This window comes from Lontra canadensis, unplaced genomic scaffold, assembly GCF_010015895.1.
Source record: "Lontra canadensis isolate GAN:19392208 unplaced genomic scaffold, GSC_riverotter_1.0 scaffold153, whole genome shotgun sequence".
NCBI lineage: Eukaryota > Metazoa > Chordata > Mammalia > Carnivora > Mustelidae > Lontra > Lontra canadensis.
The window spans coordinates 508,677-534,876 of record NW_022631147.1 but is presented as its reverse complement, the minus strand read 5'-3'; the positions used below and the strand labels follow the sequence as shown (position 1 = coordinate 534,876).

The following is a 26,200-nucleotide window of genomic DNA, read 5'->3' as shown; positions in this document are numbered from 1 at the left end:
ACTTCCAGTCTGTTCCACAGCTCAAAATTTCACCTTTAGCACACACAGTTATTCTCTATGTCAACACTTCTCAAAAGTGTATTCCACAGAAGTATGGACAGATACTAACATATGTCCCATGAAAAAAAGATTTCCATGGTCAAATAAATAGGAGGAACACTGGGCTAATCTAATAGCCCACTGATACAGAACTCACAAGAGCTTTCTATGGTGTAGATGACACATCTTTAATGGATGTTATATTTTAAAGCAGGGGTAGCCAAACCACTGCCCACAGGCCAACCCTGACTAACCACCTGCTGATATAGAGCCTGTAGGCAAGGAATGGCTTTTACATTTTTAAGTGGTTGAAAAGAATTTTTTTTTGTGACATAATATAACATATATATAAGATACATAGTTTATATTCTAATATATAAAAATATAGTATTTTATGAAAATGGTTTGAAATGCAAATTTCAATGTCCATAAACAAAATATGAATGAGGCAAAACATACTCATTTGTTAGTATATTTTCTATGATTACTTTAGCATGGCAAGAGAAAATGTGAGTGGTTATGACAGGCACCAAATTTTCCCCAAAGCTAAACATATTTACTATCTGGCTCTTCAGAGAAAAAGTTTGGCAACCCTTTTATAAATTATTTCCCAAACTTAGTTGACCATGGAACCCTACTTCCTCAGTTTTCTGGAGAATACCAATTAATACCTGGAAGCATACTAATATTCCAAGAACACAGTTTGGGAAGTGATGACTTAACCAGAAGCCAATGGATGTTGAAAGAATGAATAAAAGAGTATGAATGTGCTGGGAAAAAAATTCACCACGATCAATACTGCCAACATGATTACTACAGAGTCGGCTACTATTAAGCATTTTATGTGGATTAAGTAATTTAATCCTTACAAAAACCCTATGAATTTGAGAAAGGACGTATCTAGTAGGCAGTTGTACTGATGGGCCTGGAGCCAGACCCTGAATTAAAGATGGATGTGGAAATGATCAGCAGAGAAGGTAGCTGAAATAACAGGAGTGCAAGAAACCACCAAGATCAGAAGGGAGGCACATAGCACTCACAGAATGAAAGTCTGTAAAGAACTGAGGGGGGACTGTCTTAGCAACAGAAGAAAACAAGGAGGCAGTGGTATCCTGAAAGCCAAAGAAATAAGTTTCAAGAAATAAGCAAAGATCAAATACTTTAAAGTGTTTATAGACAAAGTCAAAACTAAGACTACAAAAATTTCCATTTGATTTAGCTTTTGGAATGTTTCTAGTTACTGCGGAAAGCAGCTTCAGGGCTGGTAGCAGAAGCCATACTGAAAAAGCTGAGGAGTAAACACACACACACACACACACACACACACTCTGAAATAGTACTCAGCCACAAAAAAAGAATGAAATTTTGTACTCTGCCACAACAGAGATGTACTTTGAAGAGATTATGCCAAGTGAAATAAGTCGCACAGAGAAAGACAAATACAAGATTTTCGGCTGTATGTGGAATCTAAAAAATCAAAACAAATGAACTAACAGAACAAAATATAGAAAAACTCATATAGAGGGAACAGATTGGTGGTTACAGAGGGGAAAGAGGCTGATAGGTGGGCAAAATGAGTGAAGGGATCAATTTTACATATATATGTATATGTGTGTGTGTGTACACAGACACACACACACAATATTTTCTTTATCCATTAATCCGTCCAGTACATCAAGTAACATTTAGGTTATCATTTCTTGGTTACTGTAAATGATGGTACAATAAACACATCTCTTTTTGGTATATCTTTTTAAATCAGCATGTATGAATTCTTTAAATAAGTACCCAGAGGAGGAAGAACTGGTTCATATGGCAGTTCTATTTTTAATTTTTTGATTAAACTCTATACTCTTTTCTCTGCTGGCTGTATTACCAATTTTACATTCCCACAAAGCATATGAGAGATCCCTTTTCTCCACATCTTCTTCAATGCTTGTTATTTCTAGTCTTTTTGATAAAAGTGACAATAGCCATTCTAACTGGTATGAGGTAATACTGCATTACAGCTTTAATTTGCATTTCCCTAATCATTAGGGATGTTAAGCAACTTTTCATGTCCCTGTTGGTCATCTTTATGTCTTTTTTGGCAAAATGTCTTTTCAGAACCTCTGTTCATTTTTATTTGGGTTGTTTTTTGTTGCTGTTGTGATGTGTTGTGGGAGTTCTTTACGTATTTTGGATTTTAATCCTTTGTTGGATATATGGTTTGCAAAAATCCTTTCCCATTCAGTAGGTTTCCCATTTGTTTTAATGATGGTTTCTTTCACTGTGCAGCTTTTAAGTTTGATATAATCCCATTTATTTATTTCTGGTTCTGTTTCCCTTGCCTCTGGGGTCAGAGCCACAGAAATATCACTGAGACCAATATCAACATTTATCACCTATGTTTTATTTCAAGCATTTTATGCTTTCAGGTCTAACATTCAAGCCTTTAATTCATTTTGAGTTAATTTTTGTGTACAGTGTAAGACAGTGGTCTAGTTTCACTCTTTTGCATGTGGCTGTCCAGTTTAACCAAAGCTGTTTATTGAAAAGACTATCCTTTCTCCATCGGATGTTCTTGGCTCCTTTCATGTAAATTAGTTGTCTGTGTATGTGTGAGTTTAGTTCTGGGATCTCAATTCTATTCCACTGATTTGTGTATTTGTTTTTATGCCCAATACCACATTGTTTTGATTACCATAGCTCTGTAGTAGAGTTTGAAGCCAGGGAGTATGATTTCTTTAGCTTTGCTACTCTTTTCTCAATATTGCTTTGGTTATTCAGGATTTTTTGTTTCCATAAAAGTTTTAGAATTGTGAAAAACACATTTGGAATTTAGATAGGGATTGCACTAAATCCACAGATTCCTTTGGGTTATATGGACATTTAACAATATTAATTCCTGAAATCCATGAGCATGGAATATCTTTCCTTTATTTGTGTCTCCTTCAATTTCTTTCATGAGTGTTTTATAGTTTTCATTGTACAGGTCTTTCACCTCTTTGGTTAATTTTTCCTTGGGTATTACATTCTTCTTGATGTAACTATAAATGGGATTGTTTTCCTAATTTCTCTTTCTGATAATTCTTTATTATTGTATAGAAATGCCACTGATTTCTGTATGATGATTTTATATATTGCTATTTTGCTCAATTTATTTATTGGTTTTAAAAGTTTTTTGGTGTCTTTTTAATATATAATATCATGTCATCTGCAAATAATTACAGTTTTACTTCTTAAGATTTGGATGCCTTTTATTTATTTTCTATTTATTTATTTCAAAGTTTATTTTATTTTTTTTTTAAAGATTTTATTTATTTATTTGAGAGACGGAGATCACAAGTAGGCAGAGAATCAGGCAGAGAGAGAGGAGGAAGCGGCTCCCTGCTGAGCAGAGAGCCTGATGTGGGGCTCGATCCCAGGACCCTGGGATCATGACCTGAGCTGAAGGCAGAGGCTTTAACCCACTGAGCCACCCAGGCACCCCTCTATTTTTTATTTTTTTTAGAAGATTTTTACAAAAAAATGTGAGTAAGAGAGAGAAAGAGTGGGGAGGGATAGAGGCAGAAGCAGACTCCCCAGGGCTCTAATTCTAGAACTCTGGGATCATAAGCCAGGTCAAAGCTAGTTGCTTATCCAACTCAGCCACCCAGGCACCCCACCTTTTATTTCTTTTTTTGGTTAACTGATAATGGCTAGGACTTCCAATACTATTTTGAATACAAGTGGTAAGAGTGGACATTGTTGTCTTATTCCAGATCTAAGAAGAAAGGCTTTTAGCTATTCACCAGAGTATGATGTTAGCTCTGGGTCACATGTGGCCTTTATTATGTTGATGTATATTCACTCTCTACACAGTTTGTTGAGTTTTTACCATAAATGGATGTTGAATTTTGTCAAATCCTTTTTCTGCATCTACTGAGATGATCACATGATATTTCCCCTACATTTTGTTGCCGTGGTTTATCAAGATGATTGACTTGTGGCTGCTGAACCATCCTTACATCCCTGGAATAAATCCCACTTGATTATGGTGTTTGGTCCTCTTAACATATTACTGAATTTGGTTGCTAAGATGTTGTTGAGAATTTTTCCATCAATGTTCATCAATGATATTGGCCTGTAATTCTGTGTATATGTATGCTTGCGTGTGTGGTATCCTTGCCTGGTTTTGATATAATGGTAATGTCGGCCTCATAAAATGAGTTGGGAAGTGTTCCCTCCTTTTCAACTTTTTGGAACAGTTTGAGAAAAATAAGCATTAAATCTTTGAATATTTGGTAGAATTCACCAGGAAGCCTGTCTGATCCTAGACTTATTTGTTGGGTTTTTTGATTACTGATTCAATTTCCTTACTTGTATACAGATTTTCTATTTCTTTGTGATTCAGGCTTAGAAGACTGCATGTTTGTAGGCATTTATCAATTTCTTTAAGGTTGTCCAATTTTTTTCCCATATAGCTGTACAATAATAGTCTCCTATGATTCTTTGCATTGCTGTGGTGTCAGTTTAACTTCTCCTCTTTCATTTCTGATTTTATTAAAGCTTGTTCTGTTTTTTTCTTGATTAGTCTAGCCAAAAGATGTGTCAATTATATTTATCTTTTCAAAGAACCATATCATAGTTTCATAGATCTCTTTGTTTACTTTAGTCTCTATTTCATGCATTTCTCCTCTGATCTTTATTATTTCCTTCCTTCGACTGAAATTGGACTTCATTTATTCTTTTTTTCCCTAGGTGTAAAGTTAGACTGAGAATTTTTTTTGATGTAGTGTTCACAGCTGCAATGTCCACAATAGCCAAACTATGAAAGGAGCTGAGATGCCTTTCAACAGATGAACAGAAAAAGATGCGGTTCATATATATACAGTGGAATATTACTCAGTCCTCATAAAAGATGAATAACCACCATTTTCGTCAACACTGATGGAACTAGAGGGGATTATGCTAAGAGAAATAAGTCAAGCAATGGGAAAAGTGAACACCAAGTAATCTATTTTTGATGTCACATTTTATATCTTTTCATTGTAAGCATCCTTTAATGTCTAAAGTAAGCATCCTTTAATGTCTAAACTAATTATTGTAATTTAAGTTAATTTTTCTACTTTTGTCTTTTAACCTTCATGTTTGATTTATAAGTGACTGGTTCACTACTTTTGGTACATATTTACCTTTTCCAGTGAGGTTTTTACTTCTGTATGTTTTCTTATAATTAATTAGTACTTCCTCCTTTAATTTAGAGAGGTCCTTTTATTATTTCCACTAAGGTCAGTTTAGTAGTGATGAACTCTAATGTTTGCTTGTCTGGAAACCCCCCCCCCTTTTTTTTTTTTGCCAATTTTGTTTATTTAATAGGTATTAATAGTCTCAAAAATCTTTTTCTTCATCATCAAACATCAGATGTTTGATCCCCTTGCAAAACTTTTGGTCTTTGAGCTTGGACATGGAGCTTTACTCCATCAATAATATGATATTCTTGTTGTAGCGCATCCTTAAGTTCTTCTGAAGAAAACTGAATCCAATTCATATTCCTGCGAAATCCGGTATCTTTGTCAGAAGGTACAGTGTACTTTTGTTTTTGTTTTAAAGATTCTATTTATTTGACAGACAGAGATCACAAGTAGGCAGAGAGGCAGGCAGAGAGAGAGGAGGAAGCAGGATCCCTGCTGAGCAGAGAGCCCGATGTGGGGCTCAATCCCAGGACCCCAGGATCATGACCTGAGCAGAAGGCAAAGGCTTTAACCCATACAGTGTACTTTTGTACATGGCCAAACTGAGCAAAGTGTTTGCTCAGCTCACTTGAGGCTGCGGTCCAGGGTATTTTTCTGACAAAAGCCACGGGCTGGCTAGTACTCATGTATAGCACCACAGAGTCCCTCACTGCCAAAGCCACCATCTTTAGATCTGTCTGAAAAATTCTTAATCTCTCCAAGTCTGAATGATAGTCTTGCCAGGTTGGGAACTGTTTAAGTTTTTGGTTTTTTTTTTTTTTTTTCCTTCCAGTTGGCATTGTGAATATGTTGTGCCACTCTCTCCTGGTTTGCAAAGTTTCTGCTAAAAAATTTGCTGACGGCCTTATGGAGTTTCCCTTGTATGCATTAAGTTGTTTTTATTTTGTTGCTTTTAAGATTTTCTCTTTAACTTTTACTATTTTAATTATAATGTGTCTAGTGTGGATCTCTTTGTGTTCATCTTTTTTGGAACTCTCTGGGTTTCCTGGATCTGTATGTCTGTTTCCTTTCCCAGATTAGGGAAGTTTTCAGCCCTTATTTCAAATAAGTTTCTGGCCTTTATTCTCTCTTCTGGGAGCTCTATTATGTAAATATTATTCTACTTGACATTGTCCCCAGAGTGAATTTATCTTCATTTTAAAAAATTATTTTTTTGTTTTGCTACTTTGTCTAGGTAAGTTCTATTGTTATGTCTTCTAGTTTGTTGATCTGATCTTCGGGTTCATTCAGTCTGCTATTAAAATCTTCTTGTGTAATTTTCCAGTTCAGTTATTACATTCTTTTGCTCTGTAACTTCTGTTTAAAACTTTCTTATGTTTCTATTTCTTTGTTAAGGATCACACTGTGTTCATTCATTCTTCTGGTGAGCTTGGTGGGCAACTTTATAACCATTGCTTTGAATACTTTATGAGATGGGGTGCTTATCTCCATTTCATTAATGTTTTTCTTTGATGTTTGTCTTGTTCTTTCATTTGGGACATGATTCTCTGTCTCCTCATTTTACTTAACTCTGTTTCTATGTATTAGGCAAAAAAACTACCTCTCCCACTCTTAAAGGAGTTAGTCCCTTTTTTAAGGAGATGGTACATGGATCCCAGAAGTGCTATCCCCTCTGACTGCCAGAGCTAGGCACTTAAGCAGTGTTCCCTGTGTGGACTTTGTGTTCCCATATGTTATGATGGGGCCATATTTAATGTGAGGGGGTTGGCAGGGCTATCGCCCAGCCCAGCTGCAACATGTGATTGACACTGGAGAGTACATGCGGGCTAGGCTGTCACCCAACCTGGCTGTGACACATATTGCACTGAGAATGTGGGGCACTGACAATGGCAAGGTAGGATGAAATCACAAATATGGTATCTGTCAACATCTCCATCCATGGAGAAAGTCCCAACAGTTTCCTACCTCTCTAATAGGCACTTTAAGTTCAGTAGGTGGGAGTCTTTCACATCTGGTCTACATACTTTTCAAATTGGTGTTTTTGCATTAGGTCCCAAGGGGAATAAATCTGTGAGTGAGCCCTTTAAGGGCGGGAGGGTGGGCGGTTCTCTGTTCCCTATAGATCTGTGGCTTTCCTGGACATAGTCCTTGTTGTATTTCAAAACCTGGCTTTTAGGGGTCTTATTTCTTTTGCAGAATCCAAGGGCTGGCATGCCTGATGTGGAGGAAAAACTGCTCATTCATTAGGGAATAGTTCAGCATTTTTGAGATCTCTCGTAATGGTGAACTGCTACAAAGGGGGTAGGTCTCCTACCCATCTTGATGCTATTTTTTTTTTTTTTTGTGGAGACTCTGTTCATCCAGTTTCCTGGTCTTTTTCAAAAGAAATTGTTCCATATACAATTGTATATTCATTTGTATCCAGGGGAGGGAGTGAATTTATGAACTTCATATGCCACCATCTTCAACCCAAATCCCAATATTTCATTTAAAGAAATCTATAAGCTGTAAATGAGTAAAGTACATTCTTATAATCTCAGTTAAATCGCTAATTGATTTTGGAACTCCCACCTCGATTATGTGAGAACAAAGTAAAGGTTAAGAATTACCATTAAGAGTAAAAACAACAAATGTGCATCTTCCATGGTTTGTTCTTGATTAGAATACTATTAAATTTCATAGGGATTAAAATATAACATTATCACAGAATGCTCTTGCTTGAGTCAAATGAAGCAAAATGAAATGACTTTCTGTGAATATCAGAGCCAACAAGGGGCTTATTTTTTTAAAAACGATTTTTATTTATTTGAGAGAGAATGCACAAATCGGGGGGTGCAGAGAGAGAGGGAGAAGCAGACTCCCCACTAAGCTGGGAGCCTGAGGAGGCGGGGCTCAATCCCAGGAACCCAGGATCGTGACCTGAGCTAAAGGCAGATACTTAACCAAGTGAGCCACGTAGGCCCCCAACAAAGGGTCTTATTATCTACTAATTGGCTGGGAGTTCTGTTAACTTCCCTGTGGCAGTTTCTATGACACTCTCTGCAGAGTAGCAATTCTTAAGACACCTTATCTCTGCTACTAGTCTAGGAAGTTAAGAAATTAAAAGCTTTTTGTGAAGATAAAAACAGCACAACATAACATTATATATTAATTAATAAAGTTTATTATCTCATTTGTCCAAACACATGTCTGGGTAAGAAGACTTGATTGCTTCTCATACCTGAGAATTTTATCACACTGAGAACTAAGAGACTGATTTGAGTACACATACTGAACTGGCATTTACTATTACATTTGAACAAGAAAAAAGGTATCTCAAATTTAAAACAGTCCTATTGTAAATACACATTGTCTTACAGAGGAGATCATGAATATAAGAAGTTGTATTTGGGTGTACTTTGAAAGAAATAAAAAGAAAGAAAGCAACAGAAAGAATAAAAGCAAGTGTTATCATCTAAAAACACACCCCAGATAATTTCTAATTTCATGTGTTATTTCAGGTTTTGCAATTTCTCTGAATTCTGTTTGCATGTGCCAGTATTTGAGGATACCTGCTTTAACACTGAAAGTACAGGAGAAAGAGAAATTATTTGAGGATCTATTGACAGATCTCAATTTGATGTTTTTTGGATTAAGAATATAAATTCTAAATACTTTTAGATACAAAAATTCACCATTCTATGTAAAAGGTAGGTGTATCAATTTACAGACTCTACACGACATTCCAACCGTTCAGTTTGGCTCCAACCCAAATTTTCCAGACTGATGCTTTAGTCATTTGAAAATTTTCACGTTTCCCAAGTCTATACTTTCTTAGTGCCTCTTAAACCCTTTTTACTTAAAATTCAGTCTTCTAATCCCTTTTGCTCCTGCTGGTTCAGCTCAGTTCAGTACACACTTATTAAATGTCTTGTATGTGATAAAGATCAAACTCAGCACTGAGCCAAGATAAGGCCTCAATCTTAAAATGTTATCCTGAGAAATCTAGGTGACTAGAACATGGGAGCATTATGAAGTCTGGTGGTAGACTGAGCTTGGAGCGCCCTAAGAACCAAGGCAATAAGGCAGGTGAAGACTTAGGCCTTTTGAAGCTCTGGGGAGAGGAGTATGTTGTGCTGGGTTGTAATTGGTGGTCCAATGGATTTGGGGGTTTTTTGAGGCAGTATCTAAGTAGTAATTTATTTATCAATTGTTTAATCTTATTTTTTAAAAAAGGAATTGGTTGTTACCTTCTAAAAAAAGTTATTTGTAAATGACACTTATAAACCTAGAAAATGATCCCTCTCCTAATTGGTTAACATGTATATCTAAAAATTATTTTCCCTACATTTCATTAATAATATCCCACTATTAAAACAAACAAATCTTAAATTATTTAATTTAAGCATACAAGTCTTTGTACTCTGGATATGTCTGTTGTAAGATAAACATATACCATTATCTCATAAAGCATGTGCTTAAAAATTTCAGATATCAAGAGTGAGAAGAGAAGCCTTAAAATGGGAGAAAACATATGCAAAAAATACAAATGATAAAGGACTGTTATCCAGAATATTAAAAAAACTCAAAACTAACCACTAATAAAATGAATAACCTGATTTTAAAGATGGGCAAAAGACCGGGACATCTCACAAAGAAGATATACATACAAAGAAAAGTTGACCATTGGATGTCATTAGAAAACTGCAGATTAAAACAACAATGAGGTATCAGTACACACTTAATAGAGTGGCCAAAATCCAAACACAGACAATATTAAATGCTGGTGAGAATAAACAACTCTCATCACCACTGGTGGGAATGCAAAAGTATATAGCCATTTTGAGACAGTTTGGCAGTTTCTGCTCAAGAAACTAACTCTTCCTCTTACCATATAACCTAGCAATCAGACTCCTCAGTGTTTACCCAAAAGAAATGAACACTTATGCTCACGCAAAACTTACATCAAAAGACCTGGACAGGAAAGTTTATAGCAGCCTTACTCATAACTGCCAAAATTTGGAAATAATCAAGAGGTCCTTCAGTAGGTGAGTGGATAAACTGTGTTACATCAAGACAATGGAATATTGTTTGGCACTAAAAAGAAATGAGCTACAGAAGCCAAGATGTAAAAGAAACTCAAATACATATTACTAAGTAAAAGAGTCATTTTGAAGAGGCTACACTGAAGAAAATTCCAGCTACATAACATTTTGGAAAAGGCAAAATTATGGAGACAATAAAAAGACAGGCAGTTTCCAGGGGTTAGGGAGAGGAAGAAACAAATGAGCACAGAGGATTTTTAGGGCAGTGAAACTTCTATATGATACTACAGTGGCTGGTACACGACATTATACATTTTTCAAAATCCAAAGAATGTACAAAACTATGAGTGAACTCTGATATAAACTATGGACTTTGGGTAACAATGACATAATGTAGGTTCATTGATTATAATAAATATACCACCCTGGTACCCATAGTTGATAGTGGAAGAAACTGTATATATGGGGAAGATTGTGTATATATGGGGATTGCAGAGCCTGGGGACTCTGTGATTTCCACCTGATTTTGCAATTAACCTAAAACTGCCCTAAAAAATAAAATTAATTTAAAAGATATACTGAATTACTAAAGTCATAGTTATGACTCTGTTTAGAGGATGAAAAGGTAAGACACGGACTGAAGGAAAATACTTGCAAACAACATGTCTGACAAAAGACTCGTATTCATAATAAAGAATTCTCAAAATTCAACAATAAATACTATAATTAGAAAATGGAAAGAAAACATTAAGAGACATTTCACTGAAAAGAATATATAGGTGACAAATAAGCACATGAAAAGATAGCCAATATCATTCTCCCTCAGAGAAATGCAAAATAAAAACCACAATGAGAGGGGCACCTGGGTGGTTCAGTGGGTTAAAGCCTCTGCCTTCAGCTCAGGTCATGATCCCAGGGTCCTGGGATCAAGCCCCACATCGGGCTCTCTGCTCAGCAGGGAGCCTGTTTCCCTTCCTCTCTCTCTGCCTGCCTCTCTGCCTACCTGTCTGTCAAATAAAGAAATAAAATCTTTAAAAAAAAACCAACCCACAATGAGATACCATTATACAACTGTCAGAACTGCTAGAATAAAAACAAATGCTAGCAAGGATATGGAAAGACAGGATCACTTACACACCGTAAGAATGTAATATGGTGCCACCAATCTGGAAAGCAGTTTGGCAGTTTCTTTTTTCTTTTTAAGATTTATGTATTTATTCCAGAGAGAGAGAGAGGGTACGAGAGAGCGTGAGTTGGAGGAAGGAGAGAGGGACAGAATCTTCAAGCAGATTCCCTGTTGAGTGCAGAGCCAAGGCAGGGCTAAATCTCATGACCCATGAGACCATGACCTGAGCGGAAACTGAGAGTTGGACCCTTAATTGACTGGGCCCCCAGTTAGTTTCTTAACATATTAAATATGCAACTACAATATGATATAACAACTGTACACCTGGGCACTGATTCCAGAAAAGTAGAAACTTAAGTTACAAAAAAACCTATACACCAATGCTTATAGCAGGGTTTTTCCGTAATAGACAAAAACTGGAAACAATTCCAATGTCCTTCTACAGGGGACTGGTTAAACAAGCTGTTAAACATGTTAAACATGCAGACCATGGAACAACACTCAGTAATAAAAAGGAACAAACTACTGATAAATTCAACAATCTGGATTAATCTCCAGATAACTGTGTAGAGCGAAAAATAATCTGAAAAGATTACATACTATATGATTCCATTTATAGAACATTCTTAAAATGACAAAATTAAAAAATGGAGAACAGATTAGTGGCTGCCAAGAGAGATAAGGAAGGTGGGATGAGAGGGGAGTGGGTGTGACTATAAAAAGCGATCTCTGTGGTGATAGAAATGTTCTGTATCTTGACCATATCAATGTCCATATCCTGGTTGTGCTACTGTATACAATATCACATCTTGGTTTTGCCAGATGTTACCACTGGGAAAACTGCCTAAAGAGTACAATGGGATCTTCTCTGTATTATTTCTCACAACTACATGTGAATCTACAAAATCTAAAATTATCTCAAAATAAAAAGCTTAATTAAAATAACAGATTATTTCATTCAGATTAAAATGAAAGATTATTATCTTGGCCATTTTGGCTCAATATTTGACTAGCCTAAGACTAGCTTACATCCTAAGTGCAATTTTAAGAGAATCTCTTTATTAACGATGGGAATCAAATGAAGTTCAAACACAAGGTAAAATTCTAATCTTATTGCAATGCTGTCAATCACAAGCTTAGATACAAAAGATGATGTAAGTAATGAAACTAAGACTGGGTAGCCTAAAACATAGTACACAAAAAGCCCATGGACTCATTCCAAGAAGAATGTTAAACTTACCCAGTGCTAAAACTATACATCCTATAAAATAGGAAGAGATCTCTTGGATATGACATGAGCTGTGGCTGGCTCTGCCCTATCTCACTTTATGGATTTATGGCAGTTTTCCTGTTAAGGAACCATCCCAGAAACCATGTGTGCCTTACATATTTGCCATTCCTACTATGGTATGACACAAATAAATCATGGGGCTTAGGTCAGTACAGCCAGCCTGTAAAGTGATTCATGAGGCCAGCAATACCATCCCCTAGGACTATGCACTTTATTACAGTAAACCTCAGAACAAGATACAATTTCCTGACTCAAGAAGCAGCCTTTAAATCAGGACACCTGGACAGCCCTGGAATCACTTAAAAAAATACAATAGGTCTCAATCCACCATTGTTACTTAGTGCTGGCCTGCACTTGCCCTAGCTCTGTTCCTTTTAACACTAAATTCAAAATGAATCCCTTTTGAGTGAATTATTATGGTAACAGAACTACAGAACAAATTTAAATGCATCCCATCCTTTTTTTTAAACCTCCTTTGTTCACTGCTTTTCCTGAACTTTATTTACCCACTCAAAAAATAATATTCCGTGTGTCAAATTTCCCAGTCTTTAAAATTCATAAACCAAGAAGTACACCTTTTGGTGCCTAAAATAAAAAAAGCAAATGACTATGAACCTGGGCTTCCCTCTTGATAACTCAATAAGGAGTACCAGTTAGAGTAATCCTGGAGACAGTCATCAGGGCGTTCTTTGGGCTTGGAGACTTAAATACTGCAATCAGTGCGATTTTTGTAGGTATCATATATACTTTAAATCAGGACTGGCAATAGTTCCATACTGTTGTTTAGGAAAATTGGAAATCTAACCAGTTGTAAAAATTATGTTTGTTGAATTCTTATGGGGTTTTTACATTAGGATCTAAGTATAATCATCAAGTTATCTTTTTATGTCCTCAACTTTTTGAATAAAATGCTCAAAGCCACCAAAACAAATAAAACCACATTCCTGGTTATCAAAAAGAACTACTTCTAAGCCAAGACACCAGTTTTTAGCTAGACGATCAATATCACTTTATGCATTTACTGAAGTCTCCAAGCCAAAGGCCCATCACATACTAATATTATTTTATACTTCTTCTTGAAGAAAGCCTGGAGAAAAAGTGTTGGGACTCTCTATTATGATGACCACAGAACTGACCCCATGTCCTGATCTTTTGGGATATAACGGAGGCAAATTTACTTTTATCAATAAAGACATACTTGACTGAATAGGTTTTGGGCATAGGTAGCCAATAGACAAAAAAAGCTACAGTGCTTTACTACATTCCTTTGCAATAAGAAACAGGCCAAGAGAAAATATGGAGTCTAACTCCTTAGCCTCTTCACAATTTCCCAAGTCATTGAAGTGACTGGACTGTACATATGCATGAGGTGTTCAAAAATTTGAGCATGGTGACTGGAGATCAAGGCAAACTACAGTAATTGAATCATAGACCTACCAAGGGAAAAGCTTTTCAGTGAATCAAAAAGAAAAAAATGACTATGGGACTTCTCAGCAACTATAAACAAACTACATATTGAGGACAATGGGATTGATTGCTCATAAATCTCAAGGGACATAGGTTTTTATAAATCTTGTTATATTATGTTTTAAGACATTGTACATTTTTTCCTTAAGAGCTGATACTTAATCATTGACTGTACAATCCAACAAGTTTCCTAAAAAGCATTCAGTAATACAAGTTCTTAATAAATATTAATTAATTTAATAAATATTAAAACTTCTGTAAACAAGAGGGGCAGGTATGTTTCTTCTTAATGACCTCTGGCTCCCTTCTTGAGTCTACATCTTACTAGAAAAGACACCCAAATCATGAAGAAGTGGTTGGCAAATCATTTACACTGGTTGTGGAGTTGTTTTTTACTAGGAAATGCCACAAGCCTTCACAGCCTGTAAACACTGCAGGTAAGCTTTAAAATGGATCACGCTCTAGAGAATCAACAAATTGGAGAGACATATGAAAAACTGGCATTAAGAAAAAAATGTTCTTTTCTAGAGAAGCCTTCAATTCTAAACCTGACAATAAAAGAATACTTCCTGGGCTAATGTGAAAATTGATACCAATCACAAAATTTATTTAGTATTGTATAGGAAATAAAGCTTAAGGACCATCAAAATAGACATGTTTCAGTTTTACAGAATTTCTCTACAAAGAAACCACTATATTATTTCAACTTTCCCCTTCAAGGTAGTTAATTTTGTTTTGGGTGCATTTTAAATTGACTAATAAGTAAAGCACAGTTTGAAAAACTAAAATGTGACACTAGTACTGGCACTAAAATATATCCTAGTATTTCAGTGGATATTCAAGAGGATACACTTGAAAATAGCCAAGAGTCTTGACTCAATTCTACTTATACAATGAACTAAAAAATATCATCCTCACTTGATTCCGACCCCCAGTCTAAAAAACAAACAAACAAGCAAAAAAACCCCATACAACAAAAAACCCAAAAAGGAAAAAACTCCAAAACCATCTATCTATAGTAAACAAATGTCACAACATACTCTGTTTCTTACGTACTACAGTGGCTAACTGATAATATCTACTTACTCTGTTAGGGTCAATCAATCAGTGATTCTCCTAGAAATGAAAGGAAGGTTGTCAATTTTTTGTGTTGGGCCATAGCTGACTAAGGTTCTTAACTGAAAAATGAAGATTCTTCCTGTCATTAAGAACTATGATTCCCGGGGCGCCTGGGTGGCTCAATGGGTTAAGCCTCTGCCTTCAGCCCAGGTCATGATCTCAGGGTCCTGGGATCGAGCCCCGCATCGGGCTGTCTGCTCAGCAAGGGAGCCTGCTTCTCCCTCTCTCTCTGCCTGCCTCTCTGTCTACTTGTGATCTCTCTCTGTCAAATAAATAAATAAAATCTTTAAAAAAAAAAAAAAAAAAGAACTATGATTCCCTTTGAAGTTTACCAAGCTTTACCTTCTTAATTTCCTCCCTTGTAAAGAGGGACCTATATTTAAAAAAAAAATGAACATTAATAAATATTTGTAAATAGCCCTGAAGAAATGTAAATGATGTAATGTGAAAAAAAGTACAGGTTTCTTCTACAAAAAACCCTTTGATGTTTTTTCCAGTATTAGTGATTTCTATAGACCGACATGAAGCCTTGTTTTCCCAGATTCTACCATGAAGATAAGCCAGTTACTGTGCAAAATCTAAGGCTGTTATTTACATGTGCAAAGAGAAAACATAAACATTTTGTGTAAAAGATGAGCTCATTAGAACTGATATTTTTCGAAACTGTATGAAGAAGATAAAAGTCATTTAATGTGTAATGACAAAAATGTATTTTCTTTTTCCTCCTGTGATCTTTAGACATCATAAATGTGTTCAATTTGCAATAAAAAATCAAGTACTAAATAAACATTGAACAGACTATGAAAATAAATATACAAGTAAATAAAGAACGATCCAAATTCTTAATTTCATTTGGCTATGTTGAGCTTCTGCACATCTTTAATAAAACAGCTGTGTTAGATGCTATGGATTTAAGTTGAAAGAAACACAGTCTCTGTACTCAAGAGTTTCTAGTCCAGACACTGGTAAACTATAACCCAGGAGCCAAATTTACCCTGCTGTCTATTTTATCATTATTGTTGTTGCTGTTGTTAATTGTAGTAAAATATACATAAAATTTATCATTTTAACCATTATGTGCACGATTCAGTGGCATTAAGTACATCACAGTGTTGTACAACTAAAACAACAATCCATTTTTAGAACTTGTTCATACTTTTTTTTTATTTTTATTTTTTGTTCATACTTTTATTTTTTTTTTTTAAATATATTTTATTTATTTATTTGAGAGAGAGAGATCACAAGTAGGCAGAGAGGCAGGCAGAAAGAGGTGGGGGGAAGCAGGCTCCCCGCTGAGCAGAGAGCCCGATGCGGGGCTCGATCCCAGGACCCTGAGATCATGACCTGAGCCGAAGGCAGAGGCTTAACCCACTGAGCCACCCAGGCGCCCCTTGTTCATACTTTTAAATAGAAACTTTGTACCCATGAAACAATAGCTCCCCATTCCCCATTTGCCCAGCCCGTGTAACCTGTAGCCTACTTTCTGTCTATAGGAATGTGGCCTATTCTATCTACCTCAGGTAAGTGGATCCATGTAATATTTGTCCTTCTGTGTCCAGCTTCTTTCACTCATCATAATGATTTCAAGGTTCATCCTTATGGTAGCACAAGCCAGAATTTCATTTCTTTTCAAGGCTGAATAATTTTCCATTGTTTTTGTTTATCCACTTATGTATTGATGAATACTTAGGTTGCTTCCACCTTTTGGCTGTTGTAAATAATGTTGCTATGAACAATGGTGTACAAGTATCTGAGTTCCCGCTTTCAATTATTTTGCCCATGTACCTAGGAGTAAAACTGCTGTTCCACTTGTTTCTGTAAATAAAGCTGTATTGTTACACAGCCACATGTATTTATTTACATACTGTCTAGGACGGCTTTTCTACCACAATGACACAGCTGAGTAGTTCATAAGCTGAGTAGTCGTGAAAGAGACCATAGTCTAGGACTGCTTTTCCACTACAATGACAGAGCTGTGTAGTTCATAAGCTGAGTAGTTGTAAAAGAGACCATATGACCCACAAAGCCTAACATTTTTTCTATCTGGCCCTTTATGGAAAAAAGTTTGCTGACTCCTTTTATTGGCCACCATAGTAAGATGTGGGAGGGGTGGAGAAGAAGCTAATTTTGTCTTATAAAGTTGTGTGGGCTCTGTGTGTTGGGGAGGGTGGATGCACATGTGCACGCATGGATGTGTGTGTATTATGGAGGGGGTAATGCAAAGGGGATCATTAGATCCTAACACTACTATCTTGGAAAAAATTACATTTTGTTTTCACACTGAGGTTAGGGTCACCATACCAACTAAATTAAACCATTTAGTTTAGGCTTTTCAAACTATACTTCAAGAGCTTCACTGAGCTTTACATTTTAATGCTTATAGGTTAGTTATCCTTCCTTATTTTCTCAACGCTGTATTCTCTCTTGGCTTCCATAAAATCACACTTTGCTGGTTTACTATCTAGCTCCTAACAATTCTTCTTCATCTCCTTTGCAGGATCATTTCCCCCTCATCTATGTGTTGAATTCCCTAGCGATATACTACTATAGGTCCTCTTCTCATTTTATATTATTGTTCATTCCCTTCTGTTTGAACTTCAAACTTACAGATATCCAAATGTCTATTGGATAGATCTACTTTCCTGTCCTGCATCTCAGTGGACCACATCAATATCCACTTAGTTTCTCAACCCAGACACCTAACAGTCATCCTTAACTCCTCTACTTCCTAATTGACCATATCCGGTCAGCAACCAATAAATTATGTCTTTTTAAAGTGCTTCTCAAAAATTCTTAAACCTCGTAAGTGCTGCTTTACTTCAGGGCCTCAAAAACTTGAGATTACTAGTGTTTTCATGATTTAATTTGGTCTCTACACTTGATTTTCCACAGCAGAATCATATATCTGAAATGCAAATATAAATGTCACTTCTACATTTAAAATGTTTAATAGCTCTTTATTGCTTCCAGGATAGGATAGTCAGCCTCCAACATGGACTCCACTGGTTCCCCATAACCTGGTATTCATATGATTTATAAATTCTTTTTATATCATACCAGTGGTGATCTGTGTGACCAATATAAGATAAGATGGTTGAAGTGATATAAATTACCTCCAAGATCATGTGATAAAAAATACTGTGGCTTCTCTCCTCAGTGTCCTCTCACCCTGGAATCATTCTATGGGAAGCTAGCTGCCATGCTATGAGCAGCCTACAGAGAGGCCCTGTAAATAAGTAAGTAAGTAAAGGCTCCTGCAAATAGCCAATGAAAAATCGAGGACTCTTCTTGACAGCTATGTGAGTTAGTCATCCAGGTCATAGCTCTTGAACCCATAGCCAAGCTTCAGATGGCTGCAGCCTGAGCTGACATCTTAACTGCAATCTCATAAGAGGTTTGGGGTCAGAAGCACACAGCTAAAGGGTTCCCAAATTTCTGATCGTTGGAAGCTGAGACAATAATTTTTGTTTTAGGAGACTAAATCTGGGATAACTTGTTATGTGGAAATATATAAGTAAATAGGGTAAAGGCTAAAATCCGTAGCATGGTATATGAGCTATGATTATGGTGTTCTCTCTCCCACTATTTTAATTTATGCTTTAATATTATCAATTACTTAAAATTCACCATATCTTATCAACTGCTGTCCTGCTTCTCTGATATCACAACCTTCTCAAAGCCATCCCTGCTCACCAATTCCCTTTATGTCTCAGATAATTTGACCACTGCCAGAATTCTGTGCAACTTTTATATATGGCCAACTGCCTAGCACAACTTGAATTGTAGTCAATATGTGTGCAATATACATGGCTTTATGTATACACTTCCATTTTTTATCTTGATCACGCTTTAATATATTTGTTCATAGATCCCTCCTTAGTATCTAAAATTGGTATTCAATAAATACTTATTGAATGAACACTTGTATTAAATTTTTAATATAACCAGAGTACATGGATACTTAAAATATGTAATTTTACTGATAAAGAATTAGCATCCAAAATATACAGAGAACTCATGAAACTAAATTTTTAAAAATCTGATTAAAAAATGGACACGAGCAAAGAAAAAAAAAAGGGCAAAGAAAAGATGGTCAACATCACTAACCATCAGGAAAATGCAAATCAAAACCACAGTAAGGTATCACCTCACACCTGTCTGAATGGCTATTATCAAAAAAACTAGAAATAACAAGTGTTGGTGAGGATGTAGAGAAAAGGGAGCCCCCATGGATTGTTAGTGGAAATGTAAATTTGGTGCAGCCATTATGGAAAATAGTAATGGGGCATACCTGGGTGGCCCAGTTGGTTAAGTGTCCAACTCATGGTTTCGGCTCATGTCATGATCTCAGGCTCATACTGGGCTCCATGCTCAGCACAGAGTCTGCTTAAGACTCCCTTTGCCTCTTTCTCTGCCCCTCTCTCCACTCATGCTCTCTCTCTCAAAAGAAATACATAAAAATCTTTAAAAAAAAAAAAGATAACATCAATGGAGATTCCCCCCCCAAATTAAAAATAGAACTACCATATGATCCAGCAATTCCACTCTTAGGTATTTATCCAAAGAAAATGAAAAACTAATTCAAAAAGATGCATGCACTCCTATATTCCTCACAGCATTATTTATAATAGCTATGATATGGAAGCAACCCAAGTATCAATGAATGAATGAATGCTAAAGGAAATGTACAATGTGATATTACTCAGCCATTAAACAAAAAAAAGAAAAGAAATCTTGCCATTTGTAACAACATAGATGGACTATTGGGTACTATGGTAAGTGGAATAAATCAGACAGAGAACAAATACCGTATTGACTTTACTTACACGTGGAATCTGAAAAGCAAATTAACAAACCAAACAGAAACAGATTCATGAATACAGAGAACAACTGATGGTTGCAGAGGCAGGTAGGTGGTAGATGAACTAGGAAGAGGAAATTAAGACGTACAATATCCTAGTTTTAAAATGATTAAGATACAGAGATGTAATGTACAGCATACAGTCAACAATACTGTAAGAGCTATGTGTAGTAATGTATGGTAAGGACTTTGATAATGTATATAACTATTCAATCACTATATTGTACATCTGAAACCAATATAATATTGCATATCAATTGTTCTTCAATAAAAATACACAACTTTAGGGGCCCCTGGGTGGCTCAGTGAGTTAAAGCCTCTGCCTTCGGCTCAGGTCGTGATCCCAGGGTCCTGGGATCGAGCCCCGCATCGGGGCCCCTGCTCAGCGGGGAGGCTGCTTCCTCCTCTCTCTCTGCCTGATTCTCTGCCTACTTGTGATCTCCGTCTCTCAAATAAATGGATAAAATCTTTAAAAAAAAAATACACAACTTTAAAAAACAAGAATTGTAATTATAATTTTAATCTGCTATTTTTAATTACTCTAGTTACAAATCAAAACTTTTTATGCCTAGGAAAGTAATAGTCTATAGAGATACAGAGAATGTACCCTAGGTAATCCATACCCAAAACAAAAAAAATTTTGTTGTTAAAAGAACAAACCACGAGGATTTCAGGTCCTGTAGTTTAGATCAATGTTTCCCAATCCCTTCCGATCATGGAACACAAGGAAGTGATATTTGTTCAAAAAACTCAGATAACAAGATGAGGTTGCTCTTGGCCCACATCTGTTGCAATACCCTGCTTAAATTCTCTATTTATTTATTGATTGATATTATTATTTTTTAAAGATTTTATTTATTTGACAGACAGAGATCTCAAGTAGGCAGAGAGGCAGGCAGAGAGAGGGGGGGGGAAGCAGGCTCCCTGCCGAGCAGGGAGCCCAATGCGGGGATCGATCCCAGGACCCTGGGATCATGACCTGAGCCAAATGCGGAGGCTTTTAACCCACTGAGCCACCCAGGCGCCCCTTAAATTCTCTTTTTAAAAATATTTTTATTGGGGCACCTGGGTGGCTCAGTGGGTTAAAGCCTTTGCCTTTGGCTCAGGTCATGATCTCAGGGTCCTGGGATCAAGCCCCGCATCGGGCTCTGTGCTCAGCCAGGAGCCTGCTTCCCCCTCTCTCTCTGCCTACCTCTGCCTACTTGTGATCTCTCTCTCTCTCTCTGTCAAATAAATAAATAAAATCTTTTTAAAAAAATTTATTATTAAAGTATATTTGACATACTATATTATATTAGCTTCAGGTGTACAACATATTGATTTTGACAATTCTATACATTACTCAATGCTCAATAAGATAAGTGTAGTTACCATCTGTCACCATACAATGTAGTTGCAATACTGTCGACTGGATTTCCTATGTTGGACTTTTCACCTCCATGATTTATTTTATAATGGGAAGTTTGTACCTCTTAATCTTCTTTACTTAATTTGCCCTTCTCCCCACCGACCCACCCCTCTGGCAATCATCAGCTTGTTCTCTGTATTTATGAGTCTGTTTCTATTTGTTTATTCATTTTTCTTTAGATTCCACATAAATGAAATCACATATATTGCCTTTAATATTAAATATGATTAAATTTGCCTAAAGGTGACAGATTTCAGAATGTCTTCTCTATTAGAAGAAATAAATGAAACACTGTAAAAGCCTGAACATATTCACTTACAGGAACCAAACAAGACAGAAGACACAACCTTATTTTGAGCCACATCTAAGGAAATGAAAGAAAAATGCTGGTAGGGAAGGGAAAAGATCTTAACTGTGTTCTAAGGCCAGAAACAGTAACAAAGTCAGAAATGAGGTGACAAAATGTGAGGATTCCCAGTAATAACCCCAAACTTGGAGAAAATAAGACTGATAGCTGAACTGACCGCTTACAAAATGACAATCAGGAGAAATACTTACCTACAGAAGCCTCAGTATAGGCAAGAAAATGACCAGGATAGGTCATTATCTGGGAATCACTAAAGAATTTCACAAATGATCTGAATCTTACTCACTCCTAGCAGGATGAACATGTGATATTTTATCAAATTACAGAGCACAAAAAAACTGAGCCCAGGAGGTGGTACAACAAAGACTGTACATTGCCCTAGCTGAATACTGTCCCTTCTCCTCACCTCCTCAGGCTATGGAAAAGCAGAGCAAAGTCATTTCAATGCTACAGTATTGTCTAGAAGGAGGAAGCAACCAGGTTTCAGATAAGGTGGGGGTAAGAAAAGGTATCAGAGAACATTCACCTATTCCACATTAGAAGAAATATATTCAAGAATTTTATAACCAGCTAAATAGTTCTTTAAGTATAGTGGCAAAATAAACATCAGGCATGTAAAAACAAACAAAAAAAAAAAAGAAAGAAAACAATTCAATATCCATAAATCTTTCCTGAAAAAGCCAATTAAAGATAAAATTCATGGGGCACCTGGGTGGCTCAGTTGGTTAGGCAGCTGCCTTTGGATCAGGTCATGATCACAGGGTTCTGGGATGGAGCCCCGTGTTGGGCTCCCTGCTCAGCAGGGAGTCTGCTTCTCCCTCTCCCTCTGTCCCACCCCCCAACTCAACCTCAAGGGTGCTCTCTCTCTCAAATAAGTAAAATCTTAAAAAAAACTTAAAAATTATTTAAAAAGATGACATTCAAAAAACAAAAAACAAAAAAAAAGAAAGGAAAAGAATTCAGGAAAGAGAGTAATTACCACTGACTTTAAATGTAGAACCTAGATAAAATAAATTTGGGAATTACAGTTATAATAAAATGTAAATGATACAAACCTCAGTGAAGCTGAATGAGGCAAATATATTTAAATACTGGTGAGAAGTGTAAATTTCCTAATTTTTTGGAGCATGGGATGAATTAACACTGATTATTACTGAAAAACATGACCCTAGTCTCAATCTTTTTTTTTTTTCCTTAAGAGGAAGTCTTAGAAATTCTCGTGTGTAGTAAAGAAATATTTGAAATTCCATTTGTTCATTTTGTTACAATCAAGTAAAATGAAATTCAGTTTTTATTCAAAATGGCATGTTGTGGGGCACCTAGGTGGCTCAGTGGGTTGAACCTCTGCCTTCGGCTCGGGTCATGATCTCAGGGTCCTGGGATCAAGCCCCACATTGGGCTCTCTGCTCAGTGGGGAGCCTGCTTTTGCCTCTCCCTCTCTGCCTGCCTCTCTGCCTACTTGTGCTCTCTCTGTCAAATAAATTTAAAAAAATCTTAAAAAAAAAACCCAAAATGGCATGTTGTTATGATTCCATTATTTCCTCATTTTCCCTTTTGTATATGTGCATAGAAATATGTCAGGAATCAATACTCACTTCATATAATGATTATTTCCTAAGCACTTAACTTATGAGCCTTTTTTGTTTTGCTTTATTCTACTTCTGCTATTGATTCAATTTTTTAAAGATTTATTTCTTTATTTTAGAGAGAAAGAGAGCATGCACATGAGTGGCGGGGAGAGGCAAGAGGAGAGAGAGAATCTTGAGAAGACCCCCTGCTGAGTGTGGAGTCTGACCTGGAGCTTGATCCCAGGCCTCTAATATCACGGCCTGAGCCGAAACCAAGAGTTGGATGCTTAACTGACTGAGTCACCCAGGTGCCTCTGCTATTATTTAAATTTTTAAAAAGAATATAATAACAAACAGATAAATAAAAACCTCTGACTTGAGGTGTACTATCAGAAATAAGAACATGTGTTTTGGACTTCAATGTTTCCATATACTACCTGTGTGACTTAAGTGACTTCCTGAACTTCATTTTTCTTATCTATAAAATGGTTGTACAAATTCTTAAACTTCCCAAAGTAGTTGTTAAGATTGAGGCACTTAGAAATAATATACCTCATTACAGCTGTGAATCTGGCACATGGAAGGCACTTAACAAATACTAATTCTCCTTAGAGTTCAGGTTGTGAGAACAGAAATACAAAGAAGAAACCCAATTATACCCTGGGTTTTATATTTCTCTCCAATTATATTTTTTAACATCTAGTCAAGAATCCTTTAGTCATGGGTCTTACCTCCCTAAACTCGTGTGCCTAAGAACTGTTTGCTTTGTTACAACACGATGACCAAAATGTACTGTAAAGGGGTTTCACGATACAAATTATCACATGGTTCCAGAGTCTGTCCTCCTGCTGAGAAATTGCTATCTTCTTGACTCAATGCAAAGAAAATATTATATTTAAAGTGTATTAAAAGTCTATTTTCCCCACTGAGATGGTGACAGGATTTACTGCATCCTTAAAGTAAGATCATGATTAGCAAAGAAAACAGAAGAGTGCATCGGTGATCTTAAAAAAAAAAAAAAAAGAAAAAGAAAAAGAAAAAGAAGAAAAAAAGACCCTCCCCCAAATTGGATATTCCCCTGCCTTCAGTTCTATGACACAACAGTCACATGTTTTGTTTATGAACAAGGAGGAAAATGTTTTTACAAATGAAATTCATGATTTAAAAGATAAGCCTCAGAGTACAGTTTATTTAAATTAGTTTAGAAGCACTTACTAAAGGGAAGCTCAGCACAACCAGGAATTATATATGTGCTGATCTTTCCCAGTCCTGCAGAGAATGAAGTAATGGCATCTGAGAAATGAGTTAGAAGGGAGAAAGTGAAGGAGATGTCTGAGAGGGTAGGAAGGGTAGTTAAGTGACTGGCTGATGGAAGTGATGAGTTGACAGTAACCGTATAACTTCCCAGAAAATGACTCAATATCAATATCAACAGAACTACGCTTTAAAGTTACAATCTGCTTCAAGAGATGTGCAGTTTTTATGCTAGGTACAGTATTCCTGATGTAGCTTATAGCAACCTTTTAATTTAGAAGCAGCATGATGACTGCATGGGATATTTTCAGGCCAAAATGATGAGAAGCAGAGTTCTGAAACTGTAAAATACAAAGGCTGATATCAAAACTGCTATAATTTAAATGTCCAATGAAGTATTTTAAAATCAGAGATAAAGGTAAAAGAGGAAATACCACTTGTAACAAATGGTACTTTATTTAGAGTGATGGAATCTATAAAAGGAAAAATGGCCATTTGCTTATAAAGCTTATTTGCACAGGACTCTATTGATCTCATGTTGCCTACATGATAAATCCCCAGAGGAGCTGTAAAGTCTGCTCTAAGTCCAGGTGCTCCTACTCTTGTCTGTTAAAATGGGGACTTTTTTTTTTTTTTAAGATTTTATTTATTTATTTGACAGAGAGAAAGATAACACAAGTAGGCAGAGACAGGCAGAGAGAGAGGGGGAAGCAGGCTCCCTGCTGAACAGAGAGCCCAATTGGGGGCTCGATTCCAGGACCCTGAGATCAAGACCTGAGCTGAAGGCAGAGGCTTCATCCACTGAGCCACCCAGGCGCCCCCAGGGACTGTTTGTTTGTTTTTTTAAACAAACATTTCAAAGCTGCCTAGTGCCAGTACTGGCTAGTTTAAGGGCTTGAAAGAGTTGTAGACCATGTGAGCGACAGGCAAAAAAGACAGATTACATATATATTGTTATTTATTTCATTCAAGTTCCATGAGTATGCTTAATTCTTAAATTTCGAGAGTATATCCTTCTCGATCTATCTAATGGATTCCTTACTGGTCTTCTGCCCTAGTCTCTTCATTGATAACAGAGCCAGCATTACCTTCCTCAAATATGGATCGGTTCATGTCACTTTCCTACTCCCTATGCATACAGAATAAAAATTTTAATTAGTGGGATAGCACCCAAGGCCCTACCAGCTTTATCCTTCAGAATTTGCCTTGAATATTATTTGTGCCAACAATACTAAATTTCTGGTAGTTTCTCAAATATACCTTAATATTTTACACCTTTATCACTTCTCACATTCTATTTTCTCTATTAAGAATACGTCCAGCACCCAAAGCCATAAGATACCTAAGAATAAACCTAACCTAAGAGGCAAAGAATCTGTAATCAGAAAACTATAAAGTACTCATGAAAGAAATTGAGGAAGACACAAAGAAATGGAAAAACGTTCCATGCTCATGGATTAGAAGAACAAATACTGTGAAAATGTCTAAGCTACCTAAAGCAATGTACACATTTAATGCAA

The 26,200-nt window shown here is 36.3% G+C and overlaps 1 protein-coding gene across 11 annotated transcripts in view; it reads right to left on the bottom strand.

Annotated features, from left to right (window-relative positions):
• ERC1 (ELKS/RAB6-interacting/CAST family member 1) overlaps positions 1 to 26,200 on the bottom strand; it is a 563,354-nt gene that overhangs the window by 158,644 nt on the left and 378,510 nt on the right. Inside the window, exon 17 of one of the 11 annotated variants that reach the window (XM_032844421.1) lies at positions 15,190 to 15,219. The exons of the other annotated variants lie outside the window; for them this stretch is intronic. Within the exon in view, the coding sequence (XP_032700312.1) occupies positions 15,204 to 15,219 (16 nt within the window). The 3' untranslated portion in view covers positions 15,190 to 15,203. The remainder of the gene's footprint in view (positions 1 to 15,189; positions 15,220 to 26,200) is intronic. 11 annotated transcript variants of the gene reach the window in all.